Source organism: Elgaria multicarinata, chromosome 6 (assembly GCF_023053635.1).
Source record: "Elgaria multicarinata webbii isolate HBS135686 ecotype San Diego chromosome 6, rElgMul1.1.pri, whole genome shotgun sequence".
Taxonomy (NCBI): Eukaryota; Metazoa; Chordata; class Lepidosauria; order Squamata; family Anguidae; genus Elgaria; species Elgaria multicarinata.
This window is the reverse complement of record NC_086176.1, coordinates 97,849,549-97,869,788: the sequence shown is the minus strand read 5'-3', so window position 1 is coordinate 97,869,788 and position 20,240 is coordinate 97,849,549. Positions and strand designations below refer to the sequence as shown.

The following is a 20,240-nucleotide window of genomic DNA, read 5'->3' as shown; positions in this document are numbered from 1 at the left end:
TCAACGGTGGTGTAAAAACTCCACCATGGAGTTCTAAAACCACCGTTGACTAACGTGTTGTCTGAACTAAGCAGGCAAAGCACTCTGAACATTCTAAAAAACTGGTTCCCCAACCTGGTGCCCTACAGATGTGTTGGACCGCAATTCCCAGCATTCATGACCATTAGCCATGCTGGCTGGGGCTGATGGGAATGGAAATCCAAAACATCTTAAGGGCCCCAGGTTCGTATTTTGAATAAGTTGTAGATACTGGTTGTTGATTGATTACATTTCTATACCGCCCAAGTCGGAACTCTCAAAATTAATGTTGACAAACAGGTAGGGTTAACTGATGGTGGGGAGGGGAGATTTTAGGAAGGCATAGGTGGGTTGGGGATTTCGATTACTACTATTTCTTTGCATTTAAAAATGAACCTAATAAAAACTTTAAATAAGTTGTAGAAATATTCTCCATGATATGCTAGCTTTCTACATGCAGGGAATATTTGCGGGGAGGGGTTGAGGAAAGGAGAATGGTGAAACATTCAAACTTACCACACACCCTCTGCAGGCTTAAGGGGGGCTGCCAGAGGGACTGCCTTGTTTTGGTCTAGTGGAGGCAAAACAAACAAAGCTTAGGAAAAGTATTACCACTTGGTTCTTTTGCCAATTGGTCCTAAACTTCCAAGGACACATGCTTGGCCCTTACTGTCCTGCTGCTTTTACTTTGCAGAAGTGCCAAACGGTTGGGCTGTATCCAAAAGGTGGGCTTCCAGTTTTTGAGCCACAGCATCTTCTTAGTGCAGCTGGAGGGAGGGAGAGAGAGAGACCTCCAAAAGCTTCTGCCGCAAAGCAAGATGCTATTTTTCATGTGCAGCTTGGACAAGCTCTTGTGCTCCTGGCTTCCTTCGAAGTTAAGCACATCTTTGAAAAGGGGTGCTTAACACCGCCACTTTTATTTTCAACAAAAGCAGCTGACTGAGTGGAGATAAATATTAAATAGCCATCTCTCCTCTTTTCCACTGTGCCGCAGCAGAAGCTGGGAAAGAGCAGAGGGAAAGAACTCCCCAGCCAAGAAGCCACCCCCCCACCCCCCACACATACTCTGAGCTCTGCCACTTCTGGGAGGGAGCCAGGGAAGTGAGCAACTTCTCTCTCTTGGCCGCCCTCTTTTGGAGGATTGAGCCCACAATGCTGCCCAGAGAGTCACCGTAGATGTTGCTGCCCGCTTGCTCATCATCTTTCTCTGAGCAGTGCAGCAATGGGCTGGTCATTGAGAGAGCAGCTGCCTCACTCACCTAAGGCAGCCCAATCCTCCATACCATACAGCAGAGGAATGAGCAGGCAAAGGCGAGGGCTGTACTTATTCGCTCCCTCTCCTCCACACTAGAGGCGGGCGGGCGTGGGTGGGTAGGGTGGAAGCAGGCAGAGGAAGGAGGCAGAGGCAGGGCAAAAGCAGGCAGACTCAGGGAGGGGGAAGCGGGGAGAAGTGGGCAGAGGCACGGAGGGGGAAGTAGACAGAAGCAAGGGAGAAAGCGGGCAGAGGCAGTGGGAAGGGGGGAAGCAGCTGACCATGACCTCCTTTTGCTCATTCCTTCCCAAGGGTTCCTGCTGCATTGCCAGAGCACTGCACAGGGTGAGGAGCAATCAGAGACAGTAGCAAGCCTCACTTGCCCAGCGTTTGCTGCTGAGAGGAGGTAGCAGCTGCTCCTGCAAGGAGCTGCCTCTTCCTCCTCCTGCTCACCCTCCCTGGGTGGCACAGCAGGGAGGATTTGGTCCACTGAACAGAATCCCCACTACTGTGCTGCCCAGAGGGAGAATTCAGGTAAGAAAGTAAGAGGTTTGGTTTGGTCACCCAGAGAGAGAGGGTGAGCGAGCGGGCAGAGGCAGCCTCTCGCTCTCTTTCTCCGGAGCACCATGAGAGAGTGAGCAGGAGAGTTGAAGTAGGGGCAACCACTGCCTTCTCTTGCTTCCACACCTCAGAAGGAGAGAGTGGAGAAGTGATTGCTGCAGCTAGAGAAGTAGAATTTCCGGAAATTTTGGAGCCATGGGGGGAGGGAGTTTTTTCCCTGGGTTTTTTCGGGGGGAAACGGAAATTTTCGCAAAAATTTAAATAATGCAATATTAGCACTTTTTACAGATCGAAAGTCACTTTGTTACTTTAGTAATATAAAATGTAATTATGTCCAAGTTGGTTTGGCATAAAATTATTACATTTGGTATATTAAAAGTACAGTGTATTCAAACAATTATTACATATTTAATTAACTTTTTTCCTTTTTTTCCCTTTTTTTTTTTTGGTAAGAAATGGAGCTGTAAGCTCCTGAGCTGTTAGGAACACCTGAACTGTAAGGAACCTCTTTGGTTCTGACAGTTTATGAGGAGCAGGCAAAAAATTAATTTTAAAAAACAATAACAGAAGAACCCACCAACATTAGTAGCAAAGAAAACTATTTATGTTTCCGCTAGTCCTCCAGTGTCAAGGCACCCATTCCCATAAAAAGAACTGAGGGGAAAAGAAGGAACCAAGATTCAATTAATATGCATGACATTTAATCAGACTCATTTTCTGACCTATAGCTATCACTATTAGTTTCAGTCTCTGCTTCAATGGCAGTGCCTCCTAGAGGCAAAAATGCATCTTGCTCTTGCATTTGAGAGTTGTAGTCTCAGTTTGCAACCTAGGACTTGCTTGTCCTTGGTGCACAGACATTGTAATAATCTGATACTGTGCAGTTTTTCATTTGGAGAAGTAAATACCTGAACACCTTGTCTTAAACATTTTATTCAACATGCTAAAATAAAATATCCCATAATCCGTTTTTTCTTCATTTTTTCCAATTTTTCGGGAAAAAATCAAAAGAGGCTTCGGAAAAATACGGGGGGGGGGGGGAATGGGTTTTTTCTTAATTTTTCTGGGCCTTCACATCTCTAGTTGCAGCTCAATCCGATTGCTCTCCTGCCCCGGCATGCTCCACCTGGTTGGGTACCTTAACTCTTTGGGCCAAGCAAGAAGGACGGAGCTTAGCCATCAAGAGGGCAAGTAAAAGGTGCCACATTTGTCCGCTTGCTCATACTGTTGGGCTAGTTGGGCCCAATCCCACCACCATGCCACTCAGGGCTTAACTACACCCTACGCTAAATGCTAGAGTGCAGCTGATCATCTTTTCTTTTCTTTTCTTTGGTGTAAGCGTGCAAGGTCCTGATCCAGATCGGGACCACCGCATGCGGTTAAGGAGGCTAAACTCTCCCTCCAAGCCCCAACTCCACCCCCACAATTTAACCCCCAGTTCTTTTTAGAGTGGGCTGTGGGGAGGTTGAACAGCCCCCTACCTGTGCAGTAGTCACAGTCTAGATCAGGGTCCCACATAGTTCCAACAGAGGGGGGGGGGATCAGGATGGTCTGTTTAGCCATCAGAGGGAGCATGCTGGGTGTGTGTGAAAGGATGGGCCCCCTCTCCTGGGCACCTTTAAATAACTAACCCTGTATGTTGCACTGCCTAGAGAGAAAGTCCTGATGCCTCTATGTTCCCCCTAGCATCAAAGGCAGTATGCTGGGGTGGGGGTATTGTCGCCCTCATGTTCTGCTTGTGGTTTCCTGGCCGACAGCTGGTTGGCCACTGTGTGCACAGAAATGCTGCAGTAGATGGACCCTTGGCCTGACCTGGCATGGCTCTTCTGGGCGAGCGAACGGAAGGAGGCTTCTATTCACGCACGCTCTCCCTCTCTCTCTCTCTGGGCAGTCCTGTGGGCCCGATCCTCGCTGCCACGGTGCCCAGTGAGAGGGAAGGTCGGCGCAGCGGCTGCCTTCTCTCGCTCGCACGCTTCCCTTCTGCTCCAGAAGTGGCCAAGTTCAGATGAGGCAGGAGGAGGTTTGGAGGGACCCGGGGGCTTCCTGGCTCGGGGAGGGGGGGTCCCTCTCCTCCTCCCAACCAGCAGTAGCACAAGGGAGAAGAGAAGCGATCCTGTTGCCCGTAGGATTTCCTCTCCTCGCCAACCAGCCGCTCCCCTTCCAAAAGAACGCGGCCGTGTGAGTCCGGCGCCCTTGCCCAGCGCCATCCACTGTCCTGCGCGACCAAGCCCTCGGCCGCGCCGCTCCAGCCGCGCAGCGCCCGCCCGGGGACCTCCGGAGGTGCAAAAGCGGCGCTCGGCGCGTCCTCCTCCTCCAGCCGCCTTCCGACCAATGAGGCCCGAGCATGGGTGGAGCCGAGCCGAGTTGCCGCCCAGCCTGGAGAAACTTGAAGGAGCGAAGTTGCAAACGAGCGGACGAGTGAGTAATCCTCAGGCAGCGAGGAGCACATGGTCGGAGCCGGAGAGGACGCGCTGGGTTCAGGCGGCGATCGTCGTGATCATCGCCGCCGCCGCCCCTACCCCAGTCATCTTCATCCCGGACTGCCTGGGGCGCCCCTCTCCCAACTGCCCTCCGAAGGCGGTGGCGCTCGTGCGTGCCGAGCGAGGGGTGTGACCACCGAGAACCGCCACCCTTCCTCGCCTTCTGCTGCCGGAACGACGCTGTGATCACAGCAACCGGCACCTCTGAGAAGCCAGCAAGTGGGTCGCCTCCGCCAGCAGACTGAAAACGCCTTCCGAAAGGGATGGAAGGCGATTGCAGCAACTGATTGGGCGACCGGCTTGGGGTTCGCGGAGGATTTGGAGGGCATATAGTGGAATATTGCACCTGAGTAACCAGGAGGGGAAAAAAGAACGGTTTTTATCAGGAGAGAGGGATGGGAAATCCTGCTGACGGAAGGAAGGATCGGTCCCCAAGCTGAACTTTGAAAAGTGCAAAACCTCCTGTAAGAATAAGAAGAAGAGGGGGAAAGTCCTAAGAGGAAGTCTAGAAACTCACCCTGCAGATATAGAGAAAAGCGGGGCGGGAGACTCTTTTTGCTGGCCTTCAGAATTGCATTTGGGAGTTTCGGATGTTCTGTTTTTATTGACCTCTGCTCCCCATTTTCTTGATCTTCTAAAAACAAGAACCCTGCAGTGTTGTCACCCCCCATCTCTCCCTATTCTGCTTTTGAAATGCAGGCACCTTTATTTCCCCCCAATTTGGATTGTGTTTGTTTTCTCTGCTTCGAACTGAAATTTTGCAAGCCTTGACTCTTAATTAAAAAACAGTACAACCCCCCCCCTTTCCACTTTTCTCCTGGAGGCTCGTCCGTCATCACCATCATGTCTTTCAACCACACCGTGCTCTCTTCTGCCAACAGCTCATCCAATGGGACTGAAACGCTGGAGAACAGGAAACCTGTGACTATCCCCACTGTCATGTTCATCTTCGGGGTGGTGGGGAACCTCATTGCCATTGTGGTGCTTTGTAAGTCCCGGAAGGAGCAGAAAGAGACCACCTTCTATACGCTGGTTTGTGGGTTGGCTGTCACAGACCTCCTGGGCACCTGCCTGGTCAGTCCAGTCACGATTGCCACGTACCTGAAGAATGAGTGGCCGGGTGGCGACCCGCTGTGCGAGTACAGCACCTTCATCCTCCTCTTCTTTGGGCTGTCTGGACTCAGCATCATCTGCGCCATGTCTATCGAGAGGTACCTGGCCATCAACCATGCCTACTTCTATAGCCATTATGTGGATAAGAAGCTGGCCGCGCTGACTCTCTTTGCTATCTATGTTTCCAATGTCCTCTTCTGTGCCCTACCGAGCATGGGTTTGGGTAGCACGAAGCTTCAGTACCCCCAGACGTGGTGCTTCATAGACTGGCGGACCAACGTTTCCACCTATGCCGCCTACTCTTATATGTATGCCGGCTTCAGCTCCTTCTTAATCATGGTCACGGTGGTTTCCAACGTCTTGGTGTGCATGGCCCTGATCCGCATGCACCGTCAGTTCATGCGGCGCACCTCCTTGGGTACGGACCACACCGCCAGCCGCTTGTCGGACGTTCGCCGGCGCAGGAGTTTCCGGCGCATGGCCGGAGCAGAGATCCAAATGGTCATCTTGCTCATTGCCACCTCCTTGGTTGTGTTGATCTGCTCCATTCCTCTAGTGGTGAGTAATGCTGGGTTGACCCTTTCCTCCAGATATCGTCATTTTCCTGGGTAGGGAGAACCAAACGCCACCATTGCTTCTGTGGCTGAAAAGTGAGGTTCCTACTTGCGTTATTTTCATGCATGTGGCCTAAAGCTTTTTTTTTTTATCCTGGGAAAAAGTAAGGAACCAACTCTATCTAAACCTTCCTTTTTCACATTGTTCATGACTAGGCAGCTAAGGCTAAGCCACGTTCACACCAGAAACTAAGAAGTACCTTTGAACCGCCCTCTTGCCGTTTATTGCACATTTTAATGCTGATAACATGATCGCAGAATCCTGAAGTGAAACCAAATGTGCATTCTTGACAGTCTAAGTTTTAAACATACATTACAGTCAAAGTTAAGGGTGGTGGTGGATTTGAGCCTAATATATGAAAACATCCATTGTGTCCCATAAAATGTCAATAACTCCAGAAATACAAGCGACCCCACCTATCAAATAGTTAAGCCATGTTACTTGAATTTAATATGGTGTACAAGTCATCTTTTTTAAAGGGACAAAAATAGCCTTGCAGTGCTATATTTTGTGTGTTTACTCAGAAGTAAGTCCCATTGTGCTCAGTGGGGCTTTCTTCCAGGTGAGTGTGCATAGACTGGGTTGTGGGACAGACTAAACAATGAGAAATAACACGGTGTTGCTTCCAGCCTGTCCCAGAGAAACACATACAAAAATTGAGCAAGATACTTGCACATCTTAAAACTCATTGGAACCATATGACATTTGGGGCCAGCCCTGCGTACTGATTAGATTTCTAAGTGTTTATAGGACTAGTGCAAAGTTTGCAGAGCCATTCAAACTCCAGAGGATGAAAAGCCTGCTAAACTACTTTAAAATCGCCCACTGTTAGTAATAGGCGTGTTGCATAAATATTTCTGGATGGAGATTTCAGGCTGAAAGATTTACAGTCTAGTGCTAGTGCCTGCCACCAAAACCACTCTTGTCAGGATATGTCAGGAGCTGCTGCTAATTTTAGCAAAATGACCTTGGGTTCAAGGAAGACCAAAGATCTCCCACTGAGAATGGTAGAAGTGACACAATGGTTGCAAGGCTTGTGTACATGATTTTAGGAGGTAAAAGCTCCACCTCTACCCACTGGGTAAAAAACAAAACAAAAACCTGGACATGACCTACATCTGTCTTCTCTCTTTCCGTTTGACTCCCGAGGAGGTAGAAAAACAAAACATAACACCAGTTGTGGGCTTAGCTGGGACTTGTCTCCCCTCCTATAAATTTACCAATAAAACATGGCAAACTCCTTTTTTCTTGGCAGGGATCAGTTAAACAAAAAACTGACAGGGCATACTTGCTATCGCCCCGCCCTTTCATCCTGGGAGCTCAGCAGTTGTTAGAGAGAAGTGTGTGTGTGTGTAGGACCCTACTCCATGCAGTGGAGTTTATTGTAGGCGGAGGTCACTCCGAAAGGGCTCTCGATCAAGGGTGTAGCAAAACAAGGGAGCCTCCTAATGAAAGGGAACTGAAGACTGGGCAGAGAGCAGTCCTGAGCTATTCAGGTAAATGGTATAATTTTACATGTTAGGCCAGTTTTGCAACATAACTAACATAATCTAGCTACGGATACCAAGTCTGGGACACCAGCACTCCTTAAAGTAGTTCGGCTTGTGTTTTGCGGGGTGTAACTGTACACCTTTCCATGTCGTACTGCTTGCCGGATGCTGTTTTGCATGTGATATCTTTCTTGCGGTGCCATTATTTCTGTTAAAGTGGTAAAAGAAAAGTTTACATCACCACCCATACAGCTAAAATGAACCTTGTTTAGTGCTTTGACACAAGCATGTTTTGTTCTGGAAATGGCTGGACTCTGTTGTCAACATAATAACACAAGCATTTCAGTGTTGCTGTAATTTGTAGGGGTATTTATTGGAATACCTGTTTCTCCATCTAAATGTGTCTTAAATGGCAGCTCACTATCCCGGAAGTTCGACCGTACTGAGTGGGCAGCATTAGAGCCTCCTACATAATTTTAAGTTGATAGAATTCTGGACCATTCCACTTCAGATTGCAAGTTGGAGGCTGCTATGGTTTGGGATGAAACCCCTAGAAAAGTTTCCCTGCATGTTGTAAAGCTAGCACACCAAAGAGAGGACTGTGCCCATTGTTTCTTCCTAATGTGTTGGTTTACATCCAGGAGAGCTCAGGTTGCCTTTTTAGAACATGGAAGGAGTGCTTAAAAATGTGAACACCCCACTTGTAGTCTGAAGTGGTACAGCCCAGATAGTAGCGCCTCATTCTTCATAAGGTGTAGGCTTTTACTTTTAAGCCTTTGGATAGGCTGCTCTCAAAAGACATCCAGAAGTCCAGGTTGCCAAGGGCGAGTGACCCCTTCCCTCTGGCAAATAGGACCCTTCATAACATACAGATCTCTCTGGCAGGTCTCACTTCCATTGCATTTTCCCTTCTGAGAAGCGATGAAACTCCTCCTGTTTCTCTCCCAAGCCTTTTGTGCATGCCTCAAGATACAGGAGAGAGGATTTGGAGTGGCTACAAAAAGTGGCTGGCTAGTAAGGCAAGACAATATTTGTGGACCCCTAGTTCTCAAAGTCTGTCATGATAGACAAAAAAAATCAGATGTTTGGGCATCTAAGGTACAGGAACTGCAGGACCATTTTACAGAATGAGTTTGCAGAGTTGTGTTACTAACAGCTACACTAACATATATGGGTAGCGTTGAAGACTGTGTATCTGACGTTAGTGGGTAGAAAAACACTTGTGGATTCATTAGTGTAGAAGGATGCAGAGATTGAGAAGAGAGAGGTTTCAGGAAGCACTAAAATAAATATTTGAACACTGGGAACAAGATGCTGAACTAGATGGCCTGATCCAGGAGAGCTCTTATTAAAAGCATCTGAGATTTCAAAACGATATAGCTCACGAGTAATGGCTCATTGAAATAGCAGTTGGCCTCACAGATGGGAGAATCACATAATACTCCATTTCTAAACACCTGTACTTTAATGAAATCCCATTGAGTTCAGTGGGATTGACTTCCCAATAAATAGAAATGCACATACTTTTTGTTAAGAGAAAAGATGTACTGATGAATAAATTATGCATTCATTGCAGAGATTGATCGAGAGTTGAGTTTACCATGCTAAGTTATACCAGTTGCTATTAAAACTAGTTAATAAATATGAACATAGTTAAAAGTGAGTCAGTTTAATTAGCCCCTTGGACTTCATTTCAGAAACTGATGTTTTTAATGTTATAATTTTCTAAGCAATGAAGGAATCAGCTAAAATTAGTTAACAAAAATCTGACAGAAAATGGGAAGAAAAGAAAAGTACGTGGCCAAAGAGAAGTGTGCCACTTCTACATATATGTTTCATACTTTCATAGATTCATTGTCAAATATTGAATGAAGGTTTTTAGTCTATCATTAGAGTGCAGAGGTAGATAAGAAAACTAAAGATGTGTATGTTTAACCAATAAGCAAAAGACAAACACAGTGACATTTTGGGGAGTTCACTGCTACATGAGGCTAAGTACCACTACAGGGTGTGGTTGTTGTTTTTTAAATCATTTTTTGCATCATGTGTTAATCCCCCGAAATACACGGGGCTTTCCCTTGCTTTATACACATGACAACTGTGTGAGAATAAGTCAGACTGAGAGATACTTGACTGGGCAAAGCTGACTCAGTAAGCTTTCTAGTGGAGCAGGAATACGAACTCGTACGAGGCAGACACACTTTATTCTACTATCAACACACTAGAGAAAAGTAACTGTGCAGGTCAATGTATTAAATATAACAGGATTTTGCATTTGAGGATGGAAAACAAAACGTCTGCCAAGCAATTCTTAGTTTCACTGAAAGTGGCTCAGTGATTTGCACAGCTTATTTTCCATTGAAGTGCGAAAGGCTGACTGCTAACATATGTACATAAAAAGAGCCATGCTGGATGAGACCCAAGGCCTATCTAGTCCAACATTCTGTTTGTTCCCACAATGGCCAACCAGAAGCTTCTCAGAATCCCAGAAGCAGGAGATGAGGTAATAGCACCCTCTCACTCCTGTTCTCCAGCAACTAGTACTGAACGGCATGCACATTCTGATGTTGGAAGTAATATATAGCCATCATGACTGGCTACATTGTTGGTGCTATATAAATAAATAAATATAATAATAATGATGATGATGATGATGATGATGATGACTGGAAGCCATTGATAGCCTTTTCCTTCATGAGTTCGTTGGAGGTAGTGTTCGTTGGTATTGATATTTAACTTTTGAAATGATAACGTATTGGGTAAGAAGACTGCCGGAAATCATGACCTCTGACCTTTAATCTCAAACACGTGAGTGTGCTGATTGTGGTTATTCGTTTTTGGAGGAAAGCACTTTACACATGCTCAAAAGCAGTCCCTGTTATTGTTTCATGTGGGCTGGATCTACACTACTGCTTTAAAGCACTTTATAACAGTTTTGACAACTTTATATGGAGTGTGTCCTCGGTCCCAACAGTTGTCAAAACTGTTTTAAAGCACTTTAAAGCAGTAGTGTAGATCCTGCCAAGGTTGCCGTATTTAATCTGGCATGATCCTTATCCCTTTGTCGCATGACAGAAATGTCATGGGTGCAACTTCTCCCAATATGGAAATGCAGCCATGGGGAAGGTTTCACCTATTGAGTTTCTGCCTGTCATACAGTTGTTTGAAAGTGCAAACCCTACTTCATGTGTTCTTAGGTTGGGACTTGGCTGAAAATAAACCCCGCCTGAAAGTAGGACTCTTTCAGTAATTAAAACAGTAATCTTCCATGTTTTCAGAGCCTGCAACATGGGGTTAACTTTTAATGTTTTCCTGTATGTATAACATTTCCCTTATACCCTCTCTTCTTTAAACACACAAAAACCTTAAATTGTGGTGGGGGAGTGGGGTGGGATGTCTTCTTCTACTCATGTGTGTTCACCTGAGTTCTCAGAACATAGTAAATCTATAAGGTCCCCCATATCTTTTAGTTTGGTCTCAGCTGGCATTGATGAGATGGCAGAACAGATTTTGGAAGCATATGGAGGCCTGCTGAAATAAATTCCAGGTTCTTCTGGGCAAAGGTTACTTAGTAAATTTGGTTTCCCACTTAATATTAACTAGCTGTCTATATATGGCTGTGTATGAGAATGTGATAGAGAGAATTTTATGAGGACAGGTGAAGACTTCTGGAAGGCTACTCCTTTGTTTGTTGTGGGAGGTAACTGCTGTAAAAGGCCACTTTATGGTAAGCAATACTTTTATGTTTGCAATTAGTCAGGAGGGGGAAATCCTTTCTTCCCTTAATGTCTGGGAGACAGACGCTAAGAGCCCATTTGCTAACTTTGCTACTTCATGCTGAGGAAAATTCCTTTTGCATGTGATCAGAAAAGCACTCTTCACTTTTAACTCACACATTCTAGATGTGAACTCCAGCAGTGGACGTGTGGGTGTCAGGTAAATCCACACAGCAGGGATTTTTCCACCTTCTTTGGTTTACATTAGAAGAGGGCGGGTATAGAAGGTACGCGGAAACTTTGGCAAGAGCTAAAGTAGCCTTCCCCAACCTGGTGCCCTCCAGATGTGTTGGACCACCATTCCCATGAGCCCCAGCTGACATGACATGGCTGAGGTTAATGGGAGCTGTCTTTTACTGACGAAACCTTTTGCCTGTTAGAGTTAAGTATACGGTGATAGTTCTGGCTGAGGCAAAGCTCCAAACTGGATTCTAGAACCTAATATTCTAGTACAGTCTGCCACAACCTGGTGCCTTCCAGACGTCTGGGAATTATGGGAGTTGTAGTCCCACACATCTGGAGGGCACCTGGTCAAGGGAGGCTGTTCTAGTAAATACTTCAAGCCTGATAAGTGTCTCAAAAAGCATTGCCCATATTTTTATGATTTGTAGGACTCCATAACGCAGACCCATCCACCAATCAGTTGATGAGTTTCAGCTAATTCCTTGCCTTGGGCTGCAAAACTATGCATGCTTACCTGAGAGTAACAACCAGAGAGTTACCTGAGAGTAAGTCCCATTGAACTTCAATTGGACTTACTTTTGGGTTGAACATGTGTAGGAGAATTGAACTGTTCAAGATGGATGAGCAGCACCAACCTTAGTGGTGTTGGGTAGAACGTCATTCGGTAGACCTTGGTGGAATTGGTTAGAACGTCATTCAGTAGCAGGGTTTTCATTTGCCTCGTTAAACTGGATTTGGAAGGTGTGATTATTACTGGGAGGTGCCACCAGCCCAGACCCTGAGAAAAGGTACAGTAAATAAACATTAATTCAGCTTTGTGATAAAGAAAAGTGATTCAACTAAACGTTCTAACTGCCTGTATAGTATCTTGCAGGTTGTTTTTTCCTTTGGTTTCCGTTTTAGTCAGGCATACCGTGGCAGCATTGTAGGAGTTTTAGCAACAGCTGGATACACACTAATATTTTCCCAAAGTGAGTGGTCTCTGCCCCTGAAAGGATAGCGAACAAGATGTTCGTCTGCGAGTGGGATTTAGGCCATGACTTCATTTCCTCAGAGTAGCCCTATTAAATCAAGAGGATTATCAGGGAACTTCATTTATGCAATTATTGGGGGTGGGGGGGGGAGAGACATCAGTACAATCAGGAATTCAGCCAAGCTTTTACTGTCTGTGTTTGGAATTCAGCAGTGCTTGCAAAAGAGCTGTTCAGAAGCAAAGAGTTGCTAGATAAGATAGCAATTATTCTAAAGGATTATTCAGAACCTACTGTAACAGTTGTCCCCAACATGGCACCCTCCAGAGGTGTCTAACTACAACTCCCATCACCCCAAGGTGTCTGGTGATGATGGGAGTTGTAGTTGTCCACCTCTGGAAGGCGCCATGTTGGGACAGCTCTCCTAGAACATGCCATTACTCTATTGGTGTTGTACAGAAGAGGCTGTTCAGTACTATACATTTTCCACATGTCCATCAAATATGTTGTTATATGGGTGTGATTTATGTGGGAGAATGGCACGGCTTCAACTTTGCATCTGGTACAGGTGGACTCGCTAGAGGGTCACATTTACCCCTGGAGTGCTAGCATGCATATTTGGCATTTTAAGGGCCCATTCTGTTGGAGACAGTTGGTCTAGCATCTTTATTTGGTTGTTCTCCTGAAGGTCTTTAATCTCACTTTGAGGTTTATTTACATCCTTATTGCGAAGGTATTTATCATTAGGTTCTATATGAACATATAAAACTACTTTCTCCTCAGTCATGCCGTTGGTATTTCTGTTTCAGTATTGTCATCTTCTGACTGGCATTGTCTCTCTTGGGACCAAAGGGGTTTTTCTCATAGTGGACATCATTGGCTTCTGTACCTTGGATAGGTTCTTTAGAATTTTGATTGGTTCTGACTGAAACCCTGAGCAGATTCACTGTTTCACTGCCTTTGGTGCCACCAGCCTCCACTCATCAACTAGGACCCAGTACATTTTTATAGGAGAGGCTTGGATTGACCGTGCGTGCAAAGCCTGTTTTCTACCACTAAGTTACGGCCTTCACTCATAGATGGTTAGCATAAACCTCTGGGGCAGAGAGTTTATGCAATTTCCTCCTCCTTTTAGGAAACCGATTATTAATGTAGATACCTGTGATCAGGAAGGCTTAGTAAGTAGCCTTGCGGGCTACTAACTTGTGGGCTTATATCTAAGGCTGAAAAATGCTGAACCATATGTAAAAACAGCAGCTAAGGTTGAAATCCTATAACACTTACCTGGGAGTAAGCACCACTGAATTCAGTTGAGCTTACTTCTGAGTAGACATGAATAGGATTGCACTATTAAAGCAATAAATATGTACTAGCCTGACCCTCATGCTGCCTTTAACCCTGGCCAACCAAAGTCAGCCTTAATAGAACAGTGTGACGGATTCCTAAAAGATGTTTGGGAGTAGGCTTGGTTGAGTCACCAAGGAAAGAGATATACAGGGAGTAATTTGAACCTAAGTTGAAAATGTAGGCCGTTTGCAGGGCAGGAGGAATAAGCTTAGTTAATTAGCATTTCCTATGGTAATTGTCTTGTTACCACTTAGCACTGTGAAACTGGACTCGACATCGCCTTCAGTGGGTCAAAACGTTGGAGATGGGCATGAGTTCAAATCTCCATTCTGCTGAAGATTCACAGAACAGCCCTTGACAAATCCCTTGTAGCTTGCCTGTGTTTTCTCCCCACTGTAAAATGGTGATGGCGAGGAGGACACGTTGACGTGGAAATAGCATTACCTTAGGCCATCGGTTTTCAAACTTGTCTGCCAAGGAATAATTGAGCATTCGTTCTATAATCCCCACAACGGATTCTGGGGAATGTTTTAGGGAAACCCCTGCACGTGGTTTTTTTCCCCAAACAGCCAGAGTGGAACCTCCTATACAGATCAGGATTCTAGGATAGGTATGCTTTAACCTTTTGACTGCCTGCTGCAAGCTCAACCCAGATCTGGGGGCCCAGGCTTGGAATTTTCATTGCAAAAAAATAGTCCCATTTGTTTTAATGGGAACTTTTTTTACAGTGCAAATTTCTAATGTGCCCCACAATCCGGTTTGGCCCCTTGGGGGTGGGGGGTGGGGTTTAAAGCCTCCTCCCTCACACTAAGATACAGGGGGACACATTGGCTATTTGTAAAAAACATTTCCACCCAAACCTGGGACTTAAGAGTGGAACTATGTGACAAGCATCATATGCGCATAGCTGCTGAGACTCTCTTGCATCTGCACATTACTCAGGAACATCATAAGTGATGGGCTACCTCTCTTTCAGGGAAGATTACTGCCCACCATTTCTGGTCTTCTCATTGAGGAGCATCGGATAAGTTTTCAAGGAGCTCTAGGTTTCCAGAATACAGTTTTGGAAACACTGATCTAAATTATAGTAATATATAGGGTGAGCTCCAAATAAATATAGGCTTAACTCTTAACTCTGTAAGTGACTATCTCCCCATTGCTGCTACTCATTGGATGCAATGCTTATCATTTGAATTTTGGTACTCTAATCTGTTGGGCATTCAAGTCCTTCATCCTTTTTGTTTGTTCTTGCTGCTGCTGCTTTATTGCGCCAACTTTAAAGTTTGGCCATAGCCATTCAAAAGCCAAATCTGATAGCAACCCTCTTGTGTCTTACATGCTTTCCCAAATCATTCGCAGGAGAGGAACTTCCAGAAGTGAAGTTGCTGTGCCACCTAGTGGTTAAAAATGTGTCCACTTGAATTACACCAATAAGCGTTCAAGTCAAACTAATCTCTGTTCATTCATAGCACTGTTCTCCAGTGAAGTTGTGTATTTCCATGTTGCCAAATGCTCAGTATAAGGTGCCTTTTGAGAAATCACAAGAGGTGTAAGATAATTTACAGTGTAACAAACAAAATATTTTATTCATTGTTAGAAGTGGCCATATTTCATTCCTTATTACAGTTAGCTATCAGCTCCCTTTAACCAAATGTGTGCCCTTTCCTCTCAGCACCCATGATTAATTTTAATATCCATAAATTAATCAACTAATCCTTTAGTTGATTAATCTAATGTAACTAACAAATAAAAGGTTGCATTCCTGCCTAATAATATCCAGCGTTTTCTGAGTATCCAAAGCTTCACATACATTATCTCTGCAGTCTTTACTAGCTTGTAAGATAGGTCAATATTTTTATCTCCATATTGCAGACAAGTTTGGAGATGAGTGACTTGCTTAAAGCCAGTTAGCAAGAGCTGAGATTTGAACTGGAGCCTTCCTGATCTGCAACTCAGTCTCTTAGCTGCTCCATCAGCTCATTTTCAAAATGAAATGTGTGATTACTTAGGATCCAGTCCAGCCAAAGTTCAGATGTTGCAAGTCCCATTGAGTTCACTAAAGTGTTAAGCACACTCTAGATTCTCCCATTAAAATAGTGGAATTTAAAAGTGAATAACTTTGGTTGGGATGCACCCTTAGTCTTCATTGTGACACATAACTTTCCCCCCTTCTTTTTGCTGCAAAAATCTACTATGACTACTTATCTGGAGTGAGTTGGGCTTGAACGTGAAGACCACTGAATACTTTTAAGTTCCTGGCTGCCATCTGGTGCATTTGTGGCGCACCTTTAACCATTCATGGGATCACAGCCAACATCTGTGTGTAATACATTATAAATAGGACAGACCAGCTTCACGTGGAACAATGTCAACAGCACAATTTAACACTGTTCATCTTTCTAAGTGGTGTACTATCTGGGTGTGGGGGGGAGATCATTACAGGCAACCTGTCTTTAAAGAAAATAACAAGCTACTACAAGCAAAATTTGGCAGGTATTAAAACGACAACTTTTCCTTGAATACTCAAGACTTGGAAGATTCCAGCAAGCATTACTTCTAACCTCAAAGAGCCTACAGTTCCAGGCCTGTCCCTGAAGGAGAATTTGCCTGTGAGATGGAAACTGAGGCCCAATTTTGTTTTGAAATGTATATTTATGGGAGGTTGGCTGGATTAGTGTATTCAGTGATTGGCTAGATTACCCAGAATGACTCAAGGCCACGTTCTGTAGCTCCTTACACACCCAGAACACTTAATAGCAGAGTTGGTTATACAGAAGAGTTGGCTGTTAAAAAAAACACACCAAAGAAACTTGTGGTGCTGAATTGAGGGCTCTAAATTAGGGAACAATGAAATACCTGGGAGTGGAGAGAACAGGCCTCTCACATAGAATCCACAACGGGTTTATTGACCAATGGATAGTCCAGTAGTTTAGATAATATGGAAGAGGGGAAAGGTCTTTTATCCACACATGAAGTCAGCTTGTTGGAAAAAAATCCCTTTCTAAAATTAGCTCCCTTCCGAAATTACAGAAAGCCGTGCTCTGCCTCCCTCCCTTCCTGTTGTATCCGGCAGTTGCTAAGCCGGCTGTTAGCTTCGAAATGCCAGGCTGGCCGTCTGTCCTCCAATTATATACGGATCCTTATTATTTCTTTTCCCCCTTCCAGGTGCGTGTCTTCGTGAACCAGCTGTACCAGCCACCTTTAGTCAGGGATATTAGGCAAAACCCTGACCTACAGGCCATCCGCATCGCCTCGGTGAACCCCATCCTCGATCCGTGGGTCTACATTCTGCTTCGCAAGACCGTGCTGAGCAAAGCCATTGAGAAGGTCAAATGCCTCTTCTGCCGCATCGGAGGGGCCCGCCGGCCGCACTCGGGGAGCAACTGCAACTGCACGGACGGCCGCAGGGCTTCCTCCACCACGGCTGCCCATTCGCCCTCCTTCATCTCTCGAGAGCTGAGGGAGATCAGCAGCACCTCGCAGACTCTTTTGTACCCCCTCGAGCCGAGCGAAGGGACCATTGGCGAACGGATGCTGTTGCCAGGAGCGAGTAGCAGCCTGGCCCAATCAGATACTACATCCATAAGGACACTGAGGAGCTCAAACACCTCAGAGTCTTCACAGGGGCAGGACGGTGAGAACGTTCTTTTGGTGAATGAACTCAGGCCCAGTGGTGAAGTCAGTACTACTCCAAAGGGCAGCTCTCTTCAAGTCACCTTCCCCAACGAGACACTGAACTTGTCAGAGAAGTGTATATAAGGAGTGGAAGGAATTAAGATGCCAGAGGAAGTCCGAGGAGGAACGGGTACAACAGACATATCAAATGTCCATCCTTTGCCATCCCATTTGTTGGCCTGTCATAGCTAAGGCACACCCAAGGCCTATCTGGCTTTTCACTTTCCCAATTGAATAGGGTCAAGTAGCCATTTAGAGCAAAGTGGACTAGAAATGGGCACTTAGTGAGAGACTATACGGGACACAAAATGGCAGCCATTGGGGTGGAAATAAGCACCCTATGTTCTTGGCTGCTACATATCTACACACTAGGTGTGCCATCTATCCTGAAAAAAAGGAAGACAAATAGCTGCTGGTGTTTGTTTTTTTTATTATATAATAAGCACAGTCCTTGCAGGGGACTAAGGATCAGCCTGCAGACTTATCTTCTGCCATCAGACCTTTCCAAAGTAACAGATGAATGTAATGACATTAGAAGTGCAGGCTGCTGTTGGTTTCAGGGCCTTGGGACTGTTTCCATTAGTCCAAGGTTGGAAAGAGTCGCCAGTTCTCCCCCCTCTAAATACAATTGAAGCATACTTACTCCCTATTCCTCTCTCCTCCCTTATTACTTAATAAGGTTTAGAGAGAACTAATTAAAAGACACTTGCTAATAGCTGTGCAAACTGCTCCAGTTGATATGGAATTGAAAATCTCTCCTATGGTGTGAAAAACAAAATGTGAATTTCTCTGGCTGTGTATATTGTGACTGAATGTATTTAAAAGTGCTGTATTCTTCTCTGTGAGAAGGTGAATTATTAATACAAAGTATATAGAAAAGAAATATTGTCAGTCTTCTCCTCTCCCCCCTCCATGCCTGCTGATAGGTAATTTTACGTTAGATTTATTTTTCAGATACGCAAACTCAATGGGCCAAAGCAGAGCTAATTCACAAGACAGAATTGGAGGACATCTGAATTATACGAGGAACATGTTATGATACCACTGGGGGCAATAAAGGCGTTATGTTTTTAAATGTTCCAGATATTGTGTGTGTATACTTAAAACGAAAGCAGAGTTTATGTGCTGTGAATGTGTTCCTCCTTAAAATGCACTGGCCTCCTATCTTGGCTAATAACCCAGTTCTCTAAACATCTGATACACAGCTATGGTCCTATCCTATGCAGGTTTACTAAGACATGTGGTGAGCCAGTGTGGTGTAGTGGCTAAAGTGTTGGACTGGGAGTCAGTAGATCTGGGTTCTAGTCCCCACTCGGCCATGGAAACCCACTGGGTGACTTCGGGCCAGTCACAGACTCTCAGCCCAACGTACCTCACAGGGTTATACGCCTCCTTGGGTTCCTTGGAGGAAAAAAGGTGGGATATAAATGCAATAAATAAATAATATAAATAAATAATAAGTCAGCACGTTCAATGGACCTTACTCCCAGGTAAATGGACATAAGATTGAAGCCTTAATGGTGCCAATGGGAAATTTGTCCACATCAAAGTACTTCTCCAAAAGTGTTTGTTGGATCAAGGGTCTGAACCCTCATCTCTGGCCAACGTCCAACCCCAATCATGTTTGTTTGGAAGGAAGTCCATTTGAGTTGAATTTAGGCCAAGTAATTAGGTTTAGGGTTGTAATGCCAGGACCAGTTCATGCAGCCAGTGTGCAGGGCCATTGATGGACATATGGCCCAACCAGAGTAAAGGTGTTATGACCCAGTGCCTCCACATGAAGGTTTACATGCAGCCACTGCAATTCATGTGTTTGTGGTGGCTCAAAAAAGGGACACTGCAAGTGGCATAAATTTGGGGGCTGCATGTATACGCCTGACCCTCACAGTGGAAGTGCTGGTTCATATCATTGGGTCATGAGTACATCATCAATTGCTCCTGCTGTTGGAGGTGATCATATGAGAGCTGAAAATCCTAATGCGTTCTGTTTTACTTGTTAAATGTTGTTAATCGCTACAGTGGACTCCACTTACATGGCCATAATATTGCCAGTTGCTTACTCTGAATGCTTTCTCCCACTTCATAGATTACACTTTTCCAACCTGGCATCCTCCAGGTTGGATTTCAATGCCAACATCTGGAGGGCACCGCTTTGGGGAAGGCTGCCACAGATGGCAAAATACTTGTTACCATTTATATCAAGGATAGGATCACTGTACAAGAGATCCGCCTGCTTCACAGGATTACTGTGGCTTGTTTAAAAAAACACCTAGCACGTGCCATAGCTCACTGTGGCTTGTGAGCCATGGCACGTGCCAGGTGTTTTTTGAATATTCAAGCTAAGGCTTGTTTAAAAAAACACCTAGCACGTGCCATAGCTCACTGTGGCTTGTAAGCCATGGCACGTGCCAGGTGTTTTTTGAATATTCAAGCTGCGGCTTGTCATGTCGTCTGAACCCAAAGACCATGGGTTATGCGAGGGTCATTTAACCCTTGCATAACCCACGATCTCTGGGTTTGGATGATACAACAAGCCATAGCTGCGGCCTGAATCTTTAAATTGGGTGCTGGCATGCACTCCAGTGCGCTGAACAATCATGCGAACTGGTCCATTGACAAACAGGAAACCCATGACCGGGTGCAATGCTGTGTTAGTGTGCGTGCTTATATGCATAATTGTGATTGAACCTAGAGATGGATGGTATTTCTGTTTTGGGATGCAGATGTGATCTTGTCCATTGTGACACATTTGGATGTAT

The 20,240-nt window shown here is 45.2% G+C and overlaps 1 protein-coding gene across 1 annotated transcript; it reads left to right on the top strand.

Annotated features, from left to right (window-relative positions):
• Positions 1 to 4,930: 4,930 nt before the first annotated feature.
• Positions 4,931 to 18,831, top strand: PTGER4 (prostaglandin E receptor 4). Its single transcript, XM_063128673.1, has 2 exons — positions 4,931 to 5,982; positions 16,972 to 18,831. The coding sequence occupies exons 1-2, from the start codon at positions 5,155 to 5,157 to the stop codon at positions 17,563 to 17,565; spliced, it is 1,422 nt and encodes a 473-aa protein (XP_062984743.1). The 5' UTR covers positions 4,931 to 5,154; the 3' UTR covers positions 17,566 to 18,831.
• Positions 18,832 to 20,240: the final 1,409 nt, after the last annotated feature.

What these genes read in the sequence shown, in the direction of transcription:
- PTGER4 (XM_063128673.1), top strand. Translation starts at nt 5,155, where the DNA reads ATGTCTTTCAACCACACCGTGCTCTCTTCTGCCAACAGCTCATCCAAT. An exon ending in TCTGCTCCATTCCTCTAGTG is followed by an intron (nt 5,983 to 16,971) that starts GTGAGTAATGCT and finishes TCCCCCTTCCAG; the next exon opens with GTGCGTGTCTTCGTGAACCA.